The sequence below is a fragment of the Harpia harpyja genome, chromosome Z (genome assembly GCF_026419915.1).
Source record: "Harpia harpyja isolate bHarHar1 chromosome Z, bHarHar1 primary haplotype, whole genome shotgun sequence".
Taxonomy (NCBI): Eukaryota; Metazoa; Chordata; class Aves; order Accipitriformes; family Accipitridae; genus Harpia; species Harpia harpyja.
The window spans coordinates 30,859,819-30,881,017 of NC_068969.1; the positions used below are offsets into that span (position 1 = coordinate 30,859,819).

General features: G+C 36.6%; 1 protein-coding gene across 3 annotated transcripts in view; it reads right to left on the minus strand.

Moving 5' to 3' along the window:
* Positions 1–16,247, minus strand: part of ADGRV1 (adhesion G protein-coupled receptor V1) — a 295,859-nt gene extending 279,612 nt beyond the window's left edge. For all 3 annotated transcript variants that reach the window (XM_052777368.1, XM_052777366.1, XM_052777369.1), the window contains exons 1-4: positions 16,142–16,247; positions 4,210–4,394; positions 2,068–2,217; positions 882–977 (exon numbers count right to left, since the gene is read on the minus strand). In XM_052777368.1, the coding sequence (XP_052633328.1) occupies positions 882–977; positions 2,068–2,217; positions 4,210–4,394; positions 16,142–16,163 (453 nt within the window). In that variant the 5' untranslated portion in view covers positions 16,164–16,247. The remainder of the gene's footprint in view (positions 1–881; positions 978–2,067; positions 2,218–4,209; positions 4,395–16,141) is intronic.
* Between the last annotated feature and the right edge of the window lie 4,952 nt (positions 16,248–21,199).

The following is a 21,199-nucleotide window of genomic DNA, read 5'->3' on the forward strand; positions in this document are numbered from 1 at the left end:
GTAGGGGGGGTTGGGGGTTGGGGTGTGAATTAACATAGTCAATATACACAAAGCACTGGCATATTAGCACTAGCATTTATAGGAGCTCCTAACCGCATTAAAAATAGGTTTTCTCCATTAAAAACTCATTTATTAGATAACTAGCTATAAATGGACTCTGTATCACAGTGCTGTAGCTGAAAGATTTCAAAGAATTACACCAATTCAGGGAGCAGCATGGCTTAGTACCATGGTGCTACAAATTTCTCATGTTCTTATGCTTTTTCAGGGAAGTCCTCTACAAATATTATATTGCCATAATGCTGCCAGTAAGGCATAGTTTCTCTTTCTACTAACACAAACTGTGTATTATTGCAAATATCCTCCACACCACTAGAGTCACACCAGTGTCTTATTGCAGAAGGTGTTACACAACGCATTTATCATTATACTGTTCCCTCTGCTTGAGAGCTAAGTATAAAATTGCTCACCAGTGATAGGAAAATTTATATATTCTCATGATTTCCAAATCACATCTTTAGCTTTCTTATGGTATTACTCCTTACTTCTTCCCTCCTATATTTAGATCTGGACTTATAGATGAGGGGCAGGGGGACTGAACAACTTTTTAAAAGTTTTATATTTAAGATGAGCAACATAGATTTTCATCCAGGTGTGAGGGTCTCAGGCTACATCTCAACACCTAGAAGTGTACAGAAGTATTAAAGCTGCATATATGTATGAATTACATACATATGTATGAATTACCTCTAGAGATGTTTTCAAAGATGTAACTCAGAATCAGTTTTCAAGGAATTCAGTTGAATAACTAACCAGCATCTTTGAAAATTACACCTTTATGTTTTCTAAAATTTTCACATATACCATATAAAAAGCCATACCATGTTAAAAGAAATGATTCCAAAGGCATTGTCATTTGATAAGATTGTTACAGTGACAGCTTTGGGTGAGCCAAGTTTTATCTTTGCAGATGGTTTCTAAAATTAAACAAAACAAAATAAGATATTAAATACAGTGATGAGCAAAAAATACACATTTTGATTTTACTGTCTTTTCAGAGTAAATATTAGCCTGTAACAAGTTGTATGTCTTTTTATTATATATTACAATGAAAATTATTTAAAGTAATAGAATGCACCAAAGTAATTCTTAATTATTGAGGAAATACACTCTATACAGTCAACAGCAAAGTGCTTGAAACAAACTTTGTAAATGATTAATCATAGTTTGGCAATCTATTAATGACACCATAGCAATAGGGAACTAGGTATGAAGCATGAAGCACTGCCAGGAACTCCAAAGTTGTTCTTTCTTTCCTAACATTTGTATAAATCTGAAACTTTGAAGCTATTACATTGAGATATCAGTTAAAGGAAATGAAACTTTACAGTGTTGTAAAAATGAGCTACATCTACAAATCAAAGGAAGAAGGAAGGGAAAATATGCATTTTTATATTCACTGCAAACATCCCCTGAGATGTGTAATAATTGGCAATAAAATATAAAATTTATCTTTACTGAACTGACACAAACTTAGTCATGAACTGTTACCTAAAAAATTAAATGTGAAACCCTCTCTTGTAGCATGACTCCTGTGAGACAGAACAATATGCAGAGATTTATTGATAAGTATTCAAAAAACTGTTTGGTTTTAGGTAAGTCTTGTTTACCCTCTGCTTCTGGAGGACTAGAAGCCATTCTCTTTCTTTTGCTGCTTCTACCCTCTCTTCCAAGTATGGTCTATGCAGGAAAACAGGGAAGGCTGAGAGTCTCTTCACAATCTAACTCTACTGGGCTCTAATACACCTTCAAATGTCCGCAGCTGAATGCAGTGCCCGTCAAAGTTTCAGACTATGTCTATACTTCACAGCAACAACAGAGACACCCATAGGAATGGCAAAACCTTCTGAAGAGCAGTAAGCACCGTCCAGATCTTAGTTCTTACCTATTAGGATTCAGACTACCACAAGCAGTACGACTACATTGAAATCTATGGAATACCATTCATTTATGTCAGATTACCCACTGTTTTGGGGGGAACAGATAAACTGAACAATTGAGACTTACTGGTAGTGTCAAGTAAAATGTGAATGTCTCATCAGCCTCTGGAAGATCATCATCACAGACGGATATATACACTGTTCGGTTTGTTTCTGTATCGGGTATAAATGCAGCTGCATATGTGTCAAAAAAGTCTCCTGTGTTTTCTCCATCAATCTGCAATAAATACACAACTGAATGACATCTCCTTCTTCCCCCACTATCTTCTATAATATTATTCTGGACTGATTTAACAGACTTCATACACTCTTCTTTGCACATAATTCTTCCTGCAATTTCCCCTGCTGTCATACAGTTAATTTCTGGACAGAAGGCACAGATAATAGCTCCTCATATCCATGCTGAGTAACCAGGAAAAAAATAAAAAAACAAACATAACCCTTTCTTCAGAACCATTTACGACTTCCTTCCTTGCAATCGGGTATCTTTTGCATAATGCACCATGTGACCATTTTTTTAATGGAAAAGCTATTCCTAGCACAGATCTGTATACTTCATTTTACCCTACCTGAACTAAACTATCATAAAATGTAACTGCCCTCTGCCTTCCTGTCTCACTCTAGGGACTAGAAGGAGCCTAGGTGTTTAACCTAGATTAACATTTTGATTGCCAAAGTTGGCAAGACGAAGTCTTCTACAATGAATAGCCCTGCTTTCATTTCAGTCAACAAAAGAAAATCCCACTGATTCTACGGTAAGTAAGGTGGTTAGAGGAGAAATTACAAAGGCAGTAATGTCAAGACAGCAAAGAATCTAGGTTAAATTTATAGTTGGAAACAGACTAAATGGAGAGAAGCGACTGAACCAGCATAGCTGCCACACCTGAAACTACCATCCTTTCACTAAAAGTTTGAATGAACCATTGTGAAAAAGGCTATTCTTCATTTGAGAACAGTGAAATTGGAAGTTCAATGAATAGGAAACAAAGTATGGAAGGTATTTTTGTGGCTCTCACCTATCATTGGACATATTGGCAAGTGCTTTTTATGTATCTGAGCCAACATTAGACTTAACCAAAAAGATCTTACAGAAACAGCCTATAAACATCTTCCTAAGAGAGCTGCTTAAAATATTCATGTTAGGGACTGTCGTGGTTTAACCCCAGTTGGCAACTCAGCCCACGCAGCCGCTCACTCCCCCCTAGTGGGATGGGGAAGCAAATTGGAAGGGTAAAAGTGAGAAAACTTGTGGGTTGAGATAAAGATGGTGTATATAATAAGTAAAGCCAAAGCCATGTGTGCAACCAAAGCAAAACCTAGCCAAACCCAGCACAGAAATAAATTTTGGAGTTTCAGGTCCTTAATAGGGAAACTAAGTTACTCTGCTTGTTATGTCAGTAAAGTGCACTAGTTTCAAAGTACAATCACATTTTCTCAAGGTTTTCTCCTCAGATTTTAATAAAGTGTGAAATCCCTACAGATCAATTTCTATTCCTTGTAATTTCTAAGACATATATTTTTCATATTTAGTTACAGGAGAATAAAATAATGTGCAGTAACATAGATAATTTCTTTTCTCTACAGACTGTAGAAATTCATAAGCAGTACATCTGCTCTGGTACACTGCTGTGTTCTCACATGGTACTCATACCACATAGCATCTTACTCCATACACAAATGGTGCAGCACAGTCTAAACGGTTTAAACTTTTAAAGGGAATACCATTGAGATCATGGTTAATAACAGCTAAGAAATAAAGCAAATAATGTAAAAATACTAGCTCTGATCTCCAAATGAATTGAACAATGTAATTTTTAAAATTCATATGGAAATCTGACTTAAACAGTGGCGTAGCTATTAAACTGCAGGTTCTACAGTAGTCTGGAAAGGAAAAATTGTTATATATCCACATTTTCAGTATGAGCTCACAACCACAATCAAAATCAAACAAGCATATCAGTTTTGGACTTCTACCTGAGCAGTAAAAGCTGCCTCCTTGAGAAGATGTTTATATGATTATTTTGAAACTATTGATGCAGCCAGCAGGAATTTACTCAGTTACAGAAACTGGGTGTTGCTTCTTCAAAGTGAGGCATTGTCCCAGTCAAATACCACCATCCTTTTCACTGGCTTGATAAAAACAAGCAACATTCAAAACTTCAGAAAGATACTAATATTTACTAAAAATATAACTGGCATAGTTTCTTACCGACACAATTGCTGTGATGTTAGCAGGCTTCCCTGTCCTTTCAATTACAAGACGTATAACAGTTGTACTTGTTTCATTAACTACAAATTCTGTTTGTCCACTGAACTTCACTTCTGTTTCTCCAGATGTGAAATGAATGAGTAATGCTAAAAGCAAATAAACTAATAAAGAAGCAGAGGGCATCCCTATAGAAAAAGAAAAGAATAATTAAAAATAAATTGTCAATCTAAAATACATAAAACATTCCCAGTTGACCTTATCAATCCAGCCAACCATTCTTAACCCTTCAAATACTGTGATTATCTTGTGAGCTTCAGAAATGAGATGAAAACATGCATAGGTCTCAGCTGTAATTAAGTCAGACAATGTAATTATCAGCTACATCTAATTCTATTTCCATAATTTCCATCTAGTGTTTTTCTAGACAGTAATTACCAACTTTTTTTCCAGTGGAGGAATAAGTAACTTCTTAAAAAAAAAAAAAAAATTACATTGCTACAAATGTTTTCATTTTCAAACAAATAATTACCTCAAATGTTGACAGTTCTACTTCCACTTTATTAGCTCTCTTGATTCTCTTTAGAAATAAACGTGAATTGGCAGGAAGGGTGAAGGGTTGGATGTTTGCAGTCATCTCATAGACCATCTTCTGACATCTTATGGACCACGAAATGTTCTTAAACATTTGTATATTTACAAGAGATTCTTTTCACTGCTTCACTTATCCCATGATTCTTTCATGTTTTCTTGTCATGGAGAATCACTGTGGCATGTTTTAATGCCACTGTAACCTTTGTTCAGACAGACCTTTATTTTTATTTGTTTCTGCACAATGTCTCATTTTCTTTTCTGTTAGGATAAGACAACTTAAAGCTAAGGTGGTTTATTTCTCTTACATCAGAGTCCAGTTACGTAATGTAAAATACAAGTTTAAGTTCCAGTGAAGTCATCAGGTGCTGATACTGTGAAAGACACATTTTTAAGAGGCTGTGCACAACAAACTGGAAACAGCTGCTGTGTTATGGAGGGTGTCATATTGTACAGTGCTGACCAGAACTGAGAACTTGGATGCTGGATGGAGCATATTTCTGTTATAAGGATCTGAGCAGTTTTTGAACAAACCAAGAGAACAAAGTTGTGCTCTATACACCAAAAAGCATTATGGCATGTATTTTTAATGGAATTAGTTCTTTCAGCAAGTTTCTTTTAATCAGCAGTCACTATTTTATAATGTTACTTTTTAAAATTTCTGTACAAAAGGTACAAACAATTTTTGTGTAATTACACATGTAAATGAAATGTCACTTTGCTTAAAATCATACTTCCAAGTGCTATGCTTACCAGACAAATCTAGTCAATGATGGTTTGATCAACTGTGCAGAACATATTACATTAATATCTGCATGTCAATAATATTTAAGTTCAGGATGTTTGCAAAGCACTTGTTTTCATTATTTATGAGTGACAGTAACTGAATATTTAGTCATAAATGATACGTGAAACAGAAAATGTCATGTGTATATTGAAACATATTTTTGTAAAGCGCGTGCCAAATTTGTAATCAGAGTACACTTGCGGTCCAGCGCAGATTCTGAGTGTTTTATGTACGCAGTCAGGTAGCTTTAATCTTGCACTGAACAGAGAATAAGATAGCCTTCAGACCACTAAAATTAACACAGATTCAGAAAGACTTCAAGACTTTGATTCACCTTACGATAAATTCTGTCTGGGCAAGGGTTAATTTTATGTTGTGAGGATGTGAAATAAGCTGCTTTCAGGCAAGTTAAAGAACAAAAATTATCCACAGACATGACATATTAACTAATTGTAAGTTGGAAGTGCAATCAAGAAAACTATCAGTGTCTTTCAGAATTTCACAACTCCTGCAACCAAAGGCTGGTGAGATGACAGAATTAGCCCATTTTAATTACTTGTAATAAAAAATTCTCCTACCTCTACTGAACATCACAGAGGGAACAGGCCAGCAAAGAAAGTAAGTGCAAAAAATCAGGACTAACCATTTTCCCTATGAAAACAACTATCCATTTTACAACCTACTTGAACAGTGTTGTGTTATTTCCAGCAAAAATGTCACACAGTAAAATAATTTTCCTGCAGAACTTCACATTGCTATAAGCTTTTATTAACCATGAACACAGTCCTTCAAGATACCCATGGCTCTTACTGAGAATTCAGTGCATAACAGACTTTCAGGAACAAGGCTTGATTCCTACATTTCTATCTATTTAGTAATTCTAGTGCAGAAAAAGCTTACAGTAGGAGGCAAAGATAAATATATATACATAAAATCCCTGGGATTTAAAATTGTCAGCATTTCCAAAGTTGACTGTATTAACTTGCAAGATGTTTTTGTTGTTTTTATGTGGAACTGCTCTGAAAAATACAAACCTTCAAGCTGGACAGAGAACGGTTGTCTAACCTTTTAAACTCTGAGACAATTACACTGTCTGCAGATGCAGGCATCATCCATACTAAACTGAGGAATTTGTTGACCTTTTAGCTTCAGCTGTTACCTTGTCATAGACTTCGCAAATATCTTCCCACGGTACATGCTTCTAGTAAATAATACTGAAAACATGATCCTTGAGGGCAAGATTACAAAGTTTAGAATTACTTGAATTCTATTACTTCTACTAGAGAGCATTCTAAAACTATAGGATTACTCCTGTGGAACAAGAGAGGTTTCACAATCATACCATCAATTATTTAGCTGGTGTGTATTCTTCCTTGTTACATTATTTGTACTAAGATTTACTTTGCACAGCCTGCCAAAAGTAGTTTTTACTCTGTTTATATAAACTCAACTCTGAAAATCATGATTAGTTTTAAAAATTGATGTAATATTGCAAAAATAACATAAATCAAGACTTGGAGAATGCAGAACAAATTTATTCAAATAGCTGAAAAGATATTATAGGTAACAGTATTTTACTTTACTAAATATGAACTCACTCTGTACACGAAATTCCTACATAAATCTATATGGGAACACAGTTTGTTCCATATTAACTGAACTGCATAAAGTTCAGCAGAAGCCTGTGCAAGATCAGGGAGTAAAAGATGACTCTTCCCCACCTCCCTCACCCCAGTGTATCACAGGTGAGTTTAATTATTTTTTTTTTTTTTTTAAATGAAGCTGAAACTCTAGTCCTTGTTTACTGCTAAATTTTGGTAAACTATGGGTTTGGTTCATGAAATACTTGCCTCTGCTTCAGCTAAATATTATTGAGTTCAGTTCTCTCAATCCAGGATATTCAGTCAGGCTTTAAAATAGATTAATGAGTCAAAATAATTTAAATGTTCTTGAAACAACAACAAGCAATGGACTATTATACATCTTTAGAGTATGTACAAGCCAGTGGACCAACTATTCTGTTACTGTGTCCTGAGTAAAGCCATTTCAAATAATGATTTGTAGTATCAGTGTTAGTTAAAGCAACGCTACGTACTGAGGCCTAGATTGTAAGGGCTTTATAATAAAAGTTTCTGGCATCAAAACAAAAGAAAGTACCTCTCAAAAAGTTATCTAGACATTTTAATGATATTAAAGAATCTTAAAAGTCTAAAAATCACATTCTTCAACCACATAATTAAAAAAAAAGTAAAGAAATCTACCTCAGAATTCTGAGTCATGATCCCTAACATTTTCTTTTAGTCTGCGCTTTATGGCGCTTTCTGAAGCACATTTGTGTTTCCCCCAAAACACAGAATCCTACTGTAGAACCCAGCAGAGCATACACTGATTCCACACTGTAATTTCCACAGTAATGTCACAAATTATGTGAGGAATACCATTTCAACCTATTGCCCAGTTGGAGCCAAGGAGAGGTAGGCTTATGAGACCGGTGTTTCTCGTTACTGATGAATCACCAGGATTAGCTTACTTTTTCTGCTCAGTGTCTGGAACAAATTTCAGATGAAGATTTTAAGGTTTATAAAGAATGAGTGGTCTTTTCAGCAGACTTATATAAAGAATGAGAAGTCTTTTCTGCAGATTTTTACACTGGCTTCTGTGCTTAATAAATCAAACCCCTTAAGAATGAAAAGATCTCCTGACTGTTTTCATTGAAGGGTGATGGCACCTATGGACTAGGGCACATGGAGAGATCAAGAAGGGAAATGAAAAGGCTGCGAAAGATTTCAAATCTGAAATGAACTGAGCGTAAAATGCCAGATATGGAATGGAGAATGGCAAACGAAAGGGGAGCTCACTAACAAAGAAGCAGATGGAACGAGGGATTAGGTACCCTGTACCTCAGACTTGTCATTGCTGCTCAGGAGAAGAAACAAGCAGGTATGCTAAGCAGCACCTCTTCCACCCAGCAGCTACAACTTGATTACCACTGCTCATCTTCACACCACTCACCATAGATTTCTGAAGTCCACGGACACAGTGCAGCAGAGCAAGTGCAAAGCCTGGTGCACTTTTCACTGCCTGTCCTTGTCTACTCCCTGTGATTACAAATACCCAGCCAAGTAGAACATTCAAAAACTGGCATGCCTAGTACTTTGCATTGAGTACAGCATTACAGCTATCAATGGTTGCCAGAGAGAAGTCTATTCACAGCTGAGATGTCAGCACCCAGCAGCATCTTTGGCTGAATACAATGGGAGAGAGATACATGTGCTCTTTCATAGGTAAAGAGGAGATTCTCTGTAGTACACAGGAACAGCACAGAGCAAGAAGTTTCACAAGGTCATTGCCCTTGCTGCACCTGTTGTAGAAACATATTAAAAACCTGCATATTTTCAGCATTTTTATTTTAGGCATTCTCAGAACCACTGAAATTCACAACAGTATTGGAGAACAACCTAGGAAAGCAGCAGGAATTATAAAACCTTTGATTTACTAAACTTCTTTCTATGTTGTCATGACCCCAAATTATGAGAGAAGTATTTTATTTCAGACTGGGGTTTCCTTTGCCTCAAAGTTCCCACAGTTCACATATATGCAAAGGCAGACACAACAGCTGTGTCTGCAAAACCTAGCATTTGGATAGCAGGTGTTACCCAAGTCTGCTCTGTTGGTTGCTGTTTCTTTTTTGGTTTGAGCTTTTTTGTTTAGATGTGGGATAAGTAATTCTCTCACTCTAATATAGATGGGAAAAGAGAGTGTTCTAAAGGTACTATTTCAAAATAATATCTCCCTATATCCCTTTTTTGCCTTCAACCTGCTTAAGGTGGATAAAGCATGAGAATTATAGTAAGTCACAACATGTACTGCTTTGTCTGCACCCCTGGACTGCACTAACAGTTGCAGCATTTGGGGCAAGAGCCTGCCTCACTACTTTCCATGCATGTTTTTCAGTGTCACTGGATGCTTTTGCTTACAATTCTTCTCCAGGGCTTCCTGTCGTCCTCTTCACTACAAAGACATTCCAGGCACCTGCCCATCATCCCCCTTCTTATTAGTAACATTGCAAAGTGCTAGCCAAAGCACAAATACAAACTACTAGGGGCTGAAAATCCCTTGATCAGCTTTCACTTTCCTGAAGTTTTGGGGCTCAGCTGCTTACTTACCTACTCACTACTGCTGCTGTGACAGAACAATACCACAGCACAACCTCAGGTGCTAAGGAGATTTATCTGCATTTGAGATTAATGACGCTGACATCAGTCAATGATTCTCCTGCCCATTTGCCTTCTAACAGTTACAATATTTTTTTAAAAAAATTATTATCTATGACGTTATGTATCACTGGGAATGGCCAATTTAATGTAACCTGAACAACATCTCCATATGAAAATTCTTGCTCATGCAGTTACGTTCCCTTGAAAAAGGCACACACCCTTCAACATAGACATCTCAAGTATGAAAGATGCTTAAGCTGCCTGCCATTGCATCTATATTTACTAGTCAGAAAGGTAAATCTATCATCACAGCCAGGAGCCAACACTGAAAGTGGTAAATCTGCAACCCAAGGCCAAGACAGAGGCCTGATGAGAAATCCAAATCACCTCATCTGGTTATTAGAGGTCACTGAGAGGTAAAAATTGTAGCAAGCCCAGAGTACCCCTTGTAAGTTTTGTGGCAGCTTCTTTTCCCTTCCTCAGAAGAATTTGAGTGGATCTAAACTATATCCTTAAGTTCTAAAGCATGTAATCATCACTGGAGAACCACCAAGTTTTATCTCTTAAGCCAGGTAATGCTAAAGGCTTTCTGAGATAACCGCCTGCTCTGCCTGTTCTCATTCTAAGCAGGGAATAAAGGGCAGAACTCTCAGGCAGTGCTGAATCCACTACGTCTGTTTGCTAGCAGCAAGCAGAGAGAACACAAGCCTCTTCCACAAACATTTGCTGTTACCTTATAATTTGCTGGTCAAACAGAGAACTAGACAATAACTTTGACTAGCTGTAAGATCCAGATTATTTTTACCCAGAGTACCTCCAGTGAAATGACCTGGAGTTATTAAGGCTACTTTATATTTAGAACAGAGATTAGAGTCTAATGTAAACAAACTTTGGCTGAAACCTGCTAATTAACAATGTTATGAAATACACCAGTAGGAATCTAAATTTGCCCTAATTTGTACTAACAAAACAACACTGATTTCAGCTGCAGAACTTCTAACTTATCTCATGCAATTCATGAGAATCTATAGTTCTAATTATATACTGTAAAAAACCAAGATACTGTTTTGGAATAGTTCCACTTAGCATACAGTATAGATTTAAGCAAAAGGTAAATCTAGTTTTCAGCTCCACATTAGAAATCCTTTTCCACCTATATAGTTCTTATGAAAACAACAGACATCCTTCACTAATAGAAATTATTTTACAAGGTTTTCCAGAACCAGGGTCTAGCTTTTTACCTAGGCATTTTGCTCCAAGTAGGGCTTGAGACACTATAAGCACTCATACTCTCTCTGATGGTTTCTTGCACAAAAAAGCAAGCAGATTAAAAACAAACAAACAAACAAAAAAAACCAATCCAGCATGAAAATACTTAGCACTCCCAGCTCATGCTTATTGTAGAAGTAACTGTATGACTGAGCCTACCACAGGATCAGGCTCTTACATATATGGAACCAGAAATCCAGCTGAGGAAGGTCTGCAACTTTCAGTGAGGAACACCCGTTTATTCTGCTTCAGTAAAGATCTGAAGTTTCACAATAATTTCCATTTGTATTTCTACTTCGGAGGTTTCTTGCATATCCCCAACATTTTTACTTAACATATTTTTAGAACATGTGAGCTGAGGACAAAAATACCATAGCTTCAAATACCTAGTACTTGTCCTGAATGAAGTACTATGGCCTGAATGAATAGCATATATCAGAAAAAATAATTATGGGCTTCTGCAGTATATTGGTTATCTTTCTCATACTTAAAACCAAAAATGTAACAACCTGTTTTGCAATAGCGCTTCACACATAATAATCTTGCAAGAAAAAAAAAATCTGTAATGTATAGAACAGTAAATTACAGCCTCATGGTGGGGATTAGATGGCATTATTTCAGATGTACTGACAGAAGAATTATCGCTATCCACAGTGGATTCTTACAAGTTAATACGCATGTATAAGCCAAACAGAATTTTAATGTGTTGCCTAATTATTAGAATAATTGTGTCAGTGAGTTATTCTTGAGTTCACAAAAGTGTATTATTAAACATGAAAATTTGTATCAACTATATATATTAAATTTAAGACGTATCTCAAAACAAGCTTCATTTCTACAGTTAAATGTATTCATTTTTTTTTAGACTACAGCAAAAAATGTTGGTTTATTACAGATCTGTATTTTACAAAGTCCCCCCAAGACTTCTTTCTGTGGAAGTAAAAACATATTTGTATCATTTTCAAGAAGATGATTAGCATGGGGCCCTCACTCTAATCTAAACTGTGAATTAATCATTTAAATTTGAGCAATCTGTTTTTAAATAAAACACATGATAAAGTACTTATGTGCTGAAGAGAACTCCCCAAGCAAAATTTGTTTGGGTTCAAAGACTTCTTACACTCCTTTTATCATGTATTGTGCTTCCCTTGGCTTTCTAAACCCTTTAACCTATGTCACAATTTAATAATCACTATTTAATAATTATAATCATTCCCTTATTAACTGGGTATTTCTTTTCGTTCTTCTAAGGCACCCTGTAGTTCAAGACAAGGAAATCTCTTTGTTGATTAGTTATTTAAGACCAGCAACAATAACTATGCTGGAAAGAAAGGTGCTCTGAGAGGATTACACAGAGCTAGTTCTCAACAGCACCAAGCCAAGAGCAGCAAATTACAAATCCAAGTACTTCATTGCATGTAACCAAATTGGCTGGTTGAAATGCTAATTGCCTTTCAGCAAAGCTAAAGGCAGACAGGGGACCCTGTGCTTCAGAGAATGACATGCATTTTTTACCCCACTTCTGCACCATTGTCTTGCTGAGAATTATTCAAAATCTATTCATAAAGGTAGCTCTTTTCCTAACCTTTAAAAATGTGGGAAATTTCTAAAGCTCTGACCAATACCTCAGATCTGTTGGCCTGCCAAACCCATAACAGATGGCTGAATTAAGGCCATGTTAAATCCTTAATGAAGCAAGGCTTGAAACAATTCAGAGCAGTAACATATTGGACCAGTCCAGGATAAGTGACTGAGAAGCAAGAAGTTTCTTTTGCCATCTGAAAATGAGAATCATATCTGTAATCTAACTAATAAATTTATACTAGATACCAAATGAGAAAACCAAACAAAAATCTCTTGGTATATGAAAAGACATTGCTATGACATTCTAGAGGAAAATCTGTCTTCAACTTGCTAAAAAATCCACAAACACAAAAGCTGCGATGAATATGGAAAGCATCTCTGTTGTTTAGTTTTGCCAGAGAAATTTAGCCAGTCAAATAAGCCTGTTCAAATAAGTACAACTTTATCTTAATTGCAACCTTGGTTTGGACTTACAAATTATTTCAGTACAAAGGAATTTAAACAATTTTAACTAGATTTATATGAAATATTCATAAGCCAATATATGAAACAATGTTTTTCATATTTTAAGTTTCCAAATTCTTTCTGCAAACAGCTGCAAGTTCTCATATATGGAGTAAACTCAATCTTGAAAATGTTGATTGACACAAAGTATTTTCCAGTGAGATTATTCACTCAAAGAGTGACTTAGGCAAGTGCAGTTTTGCAGAAATAGTTTCATTTGTGATTCAATAACTTTTTTCAGAGTAAAAACGTTACAGTGAGTCCACCTGGAATAAGATAAATGGCCTCTAACATTGATTCCCCCTGTCAATCTTTTTTTCTAGGAAACAGTAATATAGCTCCTATTAGGTAGATACAATTCTTGAATTTCTGGAACTACAACAAAGGCCTACAATTGACAGCAATCATTCTGTAAGCTTCGATTTCATGATGGAGATGTTATACAGCATCTGAGTCTTAATACATATTGAAAGAAGTATTCAGATACTACGTATGCTTATTTCTAGTGAGGAAAAGTGTTATATTCACCATTATATCCAACAGTGACTATACCTAAATTGGCCAGTCTTGTAGAGCTGAAACACAAGCACAATATCTACAAACTAGTAAAACCAATCAATAGGATTACACATGTAAAACTAGTTATGTACGTGATTCTAGGAGGCCAAGGCCAAATACTCCCTGAGCAAAGAATTTCAGCATATTCTTTGTATTTTCTCTCGCCTACCTACTTTTTTTTATTTCTTAGTGAACAACTAAATTGACCCAATACCAAGAACACACAGGAAGAGGCTGGCCAAGAAAGAAAAAAATCAGAGAGCAGGGTTATCCAGCAATAAAATGAAGCTAAATTGCATCAGATACCCTATCCCAAATAATAGGAAGGGTTGGACATACAGTTTACTGTTTTGATGTTTCCAAAACCACCTTAGACTAAAAAACTTCAGATGTGGTTGAGACAAATTTTAATCCTTCCTTTCTTCAAAGTGTGATGCAAGGACATACTTTTCCATCACGTTTTCAGTGAAACAATCTAAAATTAAAGTTTTGTTAAGCTTATAGACCATTGCTACATACTTTTAAAAGTACAATAATTAATAATAAAAAGCATCATTACCACGCTGTAATTCTGAACAACTATGGTAGCTGTGTAACAATGTCAAAGGTGATTTGTGGGTCATCAATTTTTTTCTCCCAAGTTGCCATAAATTGCTTGTACCCCATGACTGAGATCCTTACAGACCTCTGTAGTGGTATTCTTCTTTAGTGGTTTACACTAAAGGTATGTGCTTTCATAGCTTCTCCAAGAGTTCAGTTTCAGTCATTATATTCATGTCTTAAGTAAAATATGCATGTAAGAATTTGCAGACTTAAGCACTCTTTTTTTTTTAATGGAATTCCAAAAGCAAATAAAAAAACCCTGGAAGACAGTAAGTTTAAATTACAAAATTCCATGTATATTAGAGGTTTTAATAACAGGTTATGATTTAGACCTGATTCTGAAAATGTCATTCAAATAAAGCTTACAACAATTTCCAAGGGAAGTATTGAACTCTGGGTGTGAATGCATAAGGATCAATCTCATTCACTAGTATCAACTCTTTAAACCTCATCCAGTATTCTTTTTCAACCTTAAAAATGCTGACAGCACAAATAAACTGCCCAGCACTATTTCTCACAAAAGCCAATATCATTTTTCCCATTGATTTCCATGGGACCAGGACACAGACCACAATTACAAGTTAATAAGCATGTGCTCCAATTATTGATGTTAATTAGTTAACTCAGATGCAAACTTAGTAAATACCATTGATTTCTTCATGTAAAGCTACTAAAACACAAAAGTGTATTGGAAAGCCAGTAAAGCACAAACCTGTGTGTTAGAAATCAGTAACAACATAAATATTAGTAAAAACAAAAAATTAGAAATTAAAAATTGTACACCCTTGCAATACATTAGCTTTTACATTATCAAATATTTGGCCACTTCAATTCTAAGCCTCATACACCACAAATTATTTTATTTTCTTGGGAGTCTGGTTCTCCTTTCCACATGGAAACACTGAATACGTTTAGTAGGAGAAAGCTTGTTTTAGGCTTAAGGGACAGATAGACTAAAAATACTACATTCTACCTTCAGTCATTAAACTGCCCTCATGGCAGATTCTCAAAATGCTTAGTATTTAAGTGACTCATTCTAGAAGATGTGTGTGAAGTATTATCAGAAAAAACACTTTCGGCTTTTATATAATGAATAAGATTTTTTTAAATCACATGTTATTTCACATCTGCACTATAAAGCAATTATAGACTCATTAAAAAATAATGATTTATTTTTGGCAAGCAGTTCTGCATACATTTGATCTTAACTTCATCTGGGCTAGACAGAGTGAATTATGCAATGTCTTATACAGAATCAGCATATCAAAAGCAAGAAGCACGAGCAATATTTCCAACTGTAATCACTTACATGTCATATTTTAATTATTAACATGTTTAATATTCATTCCTTATCAGATGATGATTTGAAAGTCATTCTTACTTTTCACTCACTCTCCTTTGCCATACACAATGCATACGCAACTCCTCCACTTCTTTTATTTTCACCTAATTTAAACAGTCAAATTAATGTTTTGTGCATTTTTGAGAGGTAAAAATTGCCACCTAGGACACTTCAGACTGAGTTTCATCCTCCTATGATCCCCTGAGAATAGGATTTTCCATTGGAAAGACAGTTGTCTCCACCTGCCCTGCTCTGCAGAGCAGAAAGAGGAGCTGCTGGAACAACAGAAACCTTAGCAGACTTACTATCCAGCAGCCACTCACGGGTGAGCCACACGCTCGTTGTCTGCCGCTGGTTAAACCCTCTCCCTGCTGCAACAGGTGCTGCTGGCAGAACCCTCGAGCTGGACAGTGAACATCTCTGCAGCTGATATGGGATGCTTCCAAAGCAACTACCACCTCAGAGAGACGACAAACCTACCTAGACCCGGGGACATGGACATCCGCGTCTTCTGGACTCCACCAGCCGCCTGCACGCTCTCTGTCACTCACGCATTATGCATTCCCCTCTCCTACTCCTCCCTCTGCTCCACGCAGCGTCCAGCACTCTCCTCCCTCTCCTGACTCCTGCTGCCTTCCCACTGCTGTGGAGATAAAAGGGGGTGGGATGGAAGAGGACAAAATTTTTTCAATCACCAGCAATTGTCCCTGCGCTGCTGTAGTTGAGGTAGAGCTAGCCCCTCCAGTCACTGCCTCGGCAGTTCTTCCACTTAGCTAGGACTGCACTGTTTTATTACTGGAGGCAGCAAAACTGGCAGGTTTTATTACTGGATTATGACAGATTTTGGATTCAAGTCCTCGGCTGCACCAGGACATGCAGCTCATCTTAATTCACAGCTATTCAGAGCTTGGCAGGGAGAAACAATTTCCAATCCTAGATCAAGCGTTCTGGACTCAGTAATTTCTCTAGCTAATATTGAATTCACATTTTATGGTCACCATCATTCCAAGCAAATCCTGAGCAACAGCAGAGATATAAAGACACAAAGGCAGCACTCGGATCTTGCCAGTGTTGGCCCCCAAACTCCCCAAGTCTCCCATTTAATGGTAAACAAGTGTCAAAATTCCTACTTACCCAATAAATGTTGATGCATATAAGCCCCCAAACATAGAAAATACTGAAATTTGAGGAATTCCACTTAGTCCCATTTACACAGTCTTCACTGTATTTCCAGAACCTGTAAGAGAGCTACTAGATCTGAAAAAGCGGAAATCCTATTGCAAACGAATGCAGCAGCAGCAGCACAATTTCATGTAGCTGAATCCAGTTAGATCCATTAACACTCCCGCGCTCCCTGCATCTCTCGTACAAATGGAAACCATCCTATCAAATTTTTAAAAAGCATCAATTCCAACTCCAAGGAAATCCCAATACAGTCCTAGTCTACAACAGTACACAACCAAATATCAGGTACTTTGAGCTTGCTGGATCCTGTCTTTTTTTTTTGTCCCAAATCCTCAGACTTTTCTGTCAAAACAGTACTCCTAAGTAGCTTGAAAAATCATGCCTCTGATACAACTGGGTGAAAAAGCAATGTAACAACCAACAGGCATCTAACATGGAACTTGACAGATGCATTTTTTGAAATTGCATATTGCTTATTAGTATTGAATGCACAGAATCTATTGTAAATGCCTATTTTGATACATATTAGCATATAAATATTTAGAAACAAATCCAAATATAACCCTAGCCTAATTTTAGATGAGCTTTATTTCAGACAGCAGATTTACAGAAAGGGCAGAGGGAAATGTTAAGCACAAAATAGGATTCTGCCTTGAATGAAAGCAGAATGATTTTTACCTTTGCTCTAGTTTGCTGAAAAGTCATGCATTTCAAATGAGCTTCCTCTGCTTTGCTTTTAATTTATTTGGAGCATATGGAAAAAGCAATCACAGTGATAGAAATCACAGAGAGAGAAAGCACCAATTCTGCTAAGGCTAATATAATCTTTGCATATAGAAGGAAGGAATACAGAGCAGAAGTTCTTAGGACCAAAAAATGACAGGATCTAGAAGAATCTATGCCTTCTGATGGCATTAGCCTGGTCACTACATCAATACTGCGTTGAGCTATGGTGACCACAATTCGGGAATAATGTAAAGAAACAGGAAAAGGCAAAGAAGATGCTAGAGAATGATAAAAGGTTTAGAAAATTACTTATCAAAAGACTCAGAGACCTCAAGAAGTATTTTGATTATAACAGTAAAAGTGATGCTTCAAAGTAGAAGGCATTCCACCTAACATCAGCCATCCAGTCTAACCTAGTCACATAGTAGGATGGGATGAACTACCTCGAAGAGGTGCTTATTTCTCTCTGACTAAACAGGGAGTCCAAATGACTATCTTAGCCTACCACCTAACTTTTGGATAATGACATTAGGTTAATGTTAGGCAAGACGAATCTCTGGATTTACTCTGTATACAGCTACAGAGAAAAGGAATGTTGATAAATAAAAATCTGCAGTGTAACAGATAAAGGTATAGATGATCTAATATGCAGATGCCAAAGTAGACAATAATAATCAGAATAAACTCCAGTTCTTAAGAATGAAGGAAACAATCCACCGGAATGACTCACCAAACATTATATTAAAATACCTCTTTTTTTAAAAAACACAAGTGTACTTTTTTCTTCTAAAAAGCTATGCTGTGCACTTAAAAGGAATTCAGGTAGATGTGTATGATAATCCTTGTTATATGTCTGATCACTTCTTGCACTAGTCCACCTGGGTTTATTTATGAATATATTTTTGATCAATACTTTATTATGCATTATTCCCACACACCAGCTCCACTTTTTCTGTACTGAAAAGAGAGCAAGAAGCACTCCTTCAAAGGTCCATACTATTAGGTGCCAAATTTTGCATTAGACGGAAATTAATGTATGAGCATGAAAGATAAGCAGCATGTTTTTCAATATCATACCATTATTATTTTCCTATCTTAGCCTCACAATCTAGATGCCATATTGTTTTTCCTCTCTGGATCAACAGGTGGAAAGGATACTTGAGGTGTAAGATTATTTTTGTTTTATTCTGTAATGTTTTTTCAGCTTATATAAATTACTTCAGGTTGTCCTTCTGTCATCCAGTTTCTGTGGGAAGTTTGGCTCCCACCAACAGCTATCAAATTGCTCAGTATCAGAGGGGCTGCCTTAGTAGTCATCAGTTCTCAATTACAGCAGACCTGAGCACATTAAACATTGCTAACTACTGAGCTAGAAAACAAAGGAAGAGTGAGAACTCAGACTTGGCCTCACTAATTCACATGGCTAATTTCATGGGGTCTTTCAACACAACTGACCCAAAAATGACTGTAGCTTTTGCTACGCTTTCCCACTCAACAGGCAGTACTACATGTTTTCTCTCAATCCCCAAGGATTTCCCGATTGCTGTTTTTCATCATACCACTCCAGAGACCTGTGCTTCCCCTTTGTTACACACAAGGATGAGGCAGAGCTCTCATGGGATTTTGTCAATGGTGGTCCTCAACCAGCTGGAAGGTTGTTGGTGATTGACATGGGACACTCCATACGCACTTTTAACAACTCAGCATGCTGCCCACACAGAACTCTCAGCCCTTACAAATGTCAGGGGTAAACAATCCGGCCTGGTATTGAACCTACAATAGATCTGGCATTGCACAGGACTATGCCTCCAGGTCAGCCTTAACGTCTCTTTTCAATAAAAGCAGTAAATAAGGTGTACTAAGTACACCCCTCAATTCTTTGTTTGTTTGGATTTCCTTTGTTTTGAATTCATTAAAGCTCTGCAAGTTAAAAATGGCTCTGCTGCGAATAAACCAATATTGAAAGCAGCCGCAATAGAATCAATGGCCCCCAGTTTGTTTGTTTGTTTTGAAAACTTGCCTTTTTCCTTTATTGGCATCATCTGAAAGGAAAGGCCAGAGAAGAGGGAGTTAGAAGAAGAAACAAATCCCTGAGAAGGAAAGCAGGACTTAAAGGAGCAAGAAGAAAAAAATCCAAACAAAGGGCTTCAGAAGGGAGCCCTTCTTGTTTACATTTTTGTTTCTATTAAGAAAGATTTTTGTGTTGTATAAAGGCCATTTGGTTGTCAGTCACAGGCACTGCAATCTTAATCTACCAATATTAGAAATAAAAATTAAATGCTGATAATAATTTTTTCTGAATATCCATAAATGCCACCAAAACTGAGGTTTGTTTTCACCTGTGGCATCCAAGCTTTGAAATTCTGGGCCAAGCACTTATTTGAATGCAAGCAGCAAACAAGGAGATTCTGAGAATCTTGAAATTTCAGTCCAGCACAGATTTCCACATTGCTCTATCTATCACCTTTTCTGGTACTTCAGCTGAAGCAGATTGAACTACTCAGAATGAGGAACATTAAGCATGTGCATAGCTCTTTCATAGATCAATCCTTAATTAAAATACACCAGACACAAGTTAACTTTACTTCCTTCCTGTTTACTAATGAATCACTTCCAATATGACACATCACTTCAAAAATACAATAACATCCATCCGACACTGTTCTGATTAGTTCTAGTGTATAGGCAGAATACTGAAGCTGATCTTCCTCTCTTCACAGAATAATCAACAGGACACAGAAGATTTTCTTGCAAGAAATTCACTTCAGTTTGGTGTTGTTTTTTTGGTTTTTTGTTTTTTAAAGTGGATTTTCTCTGAACAATGGTACATGGTGGTGAGGATTTCTGCAAGACACCATTTTTAAGAACATTATAGACCACCACAAGCACTTACATTCTTCCTGATGCGGCTGTAGTTTGATATTTGATTCTGTATAGATAATTGTTTGCTTGGCTGATGTCTAGGACGCATTCCCCGTGTTCTTTCTTATTACTTCTTCTCAATGTGATTCACACTGAGGAGCAGATCCAACTGGCAGCATTGAAAGAAACAGCAGCCAGAACTACAGAACATGACTTCAGTAGCATAGTCTTCAGGGAACTGTGCTGAAAGCCATGCTTTGAAAGACGGCAGAACTGACCAAGACTCATACCAAAGAGGTGTGGTTACCTCAGAGCCTGACTAGTCTGTATTACCAGGCTTCTGACCACTATCCCAATAGCAGCTTGATCCTCTATTTTTCAGTGATGTCCAGGATTCAAGAAACTGAAAAATGAGAACTCCCAAGCAGATTGTGCTCTTTTTCGATGGGCAAACATTAATTTGTTTATGCTTCCTGTGATCAGCTTGGCAAAGGTCAACCTTTTTATGGTACAGCTCCTTACTTGTATACTGATAAAGCATGCCGATGTTAATACCTAAAAAGAGCTTTTAACTGAAAAAATTAAGTATTCCTATTATGAGGAGAAAAGTAAATGTCCCCTGGCATCTGTTCATGGGAGGTTGCTATATTTTAACACATTACAGCAGAAATGCTATTCGTATAATCATAACCTTTTTATTACTGAACTTAGCTAAACATTTGATAAGACTTTCACAAAAAATGAGATGACTTTTAGAAAATGTTA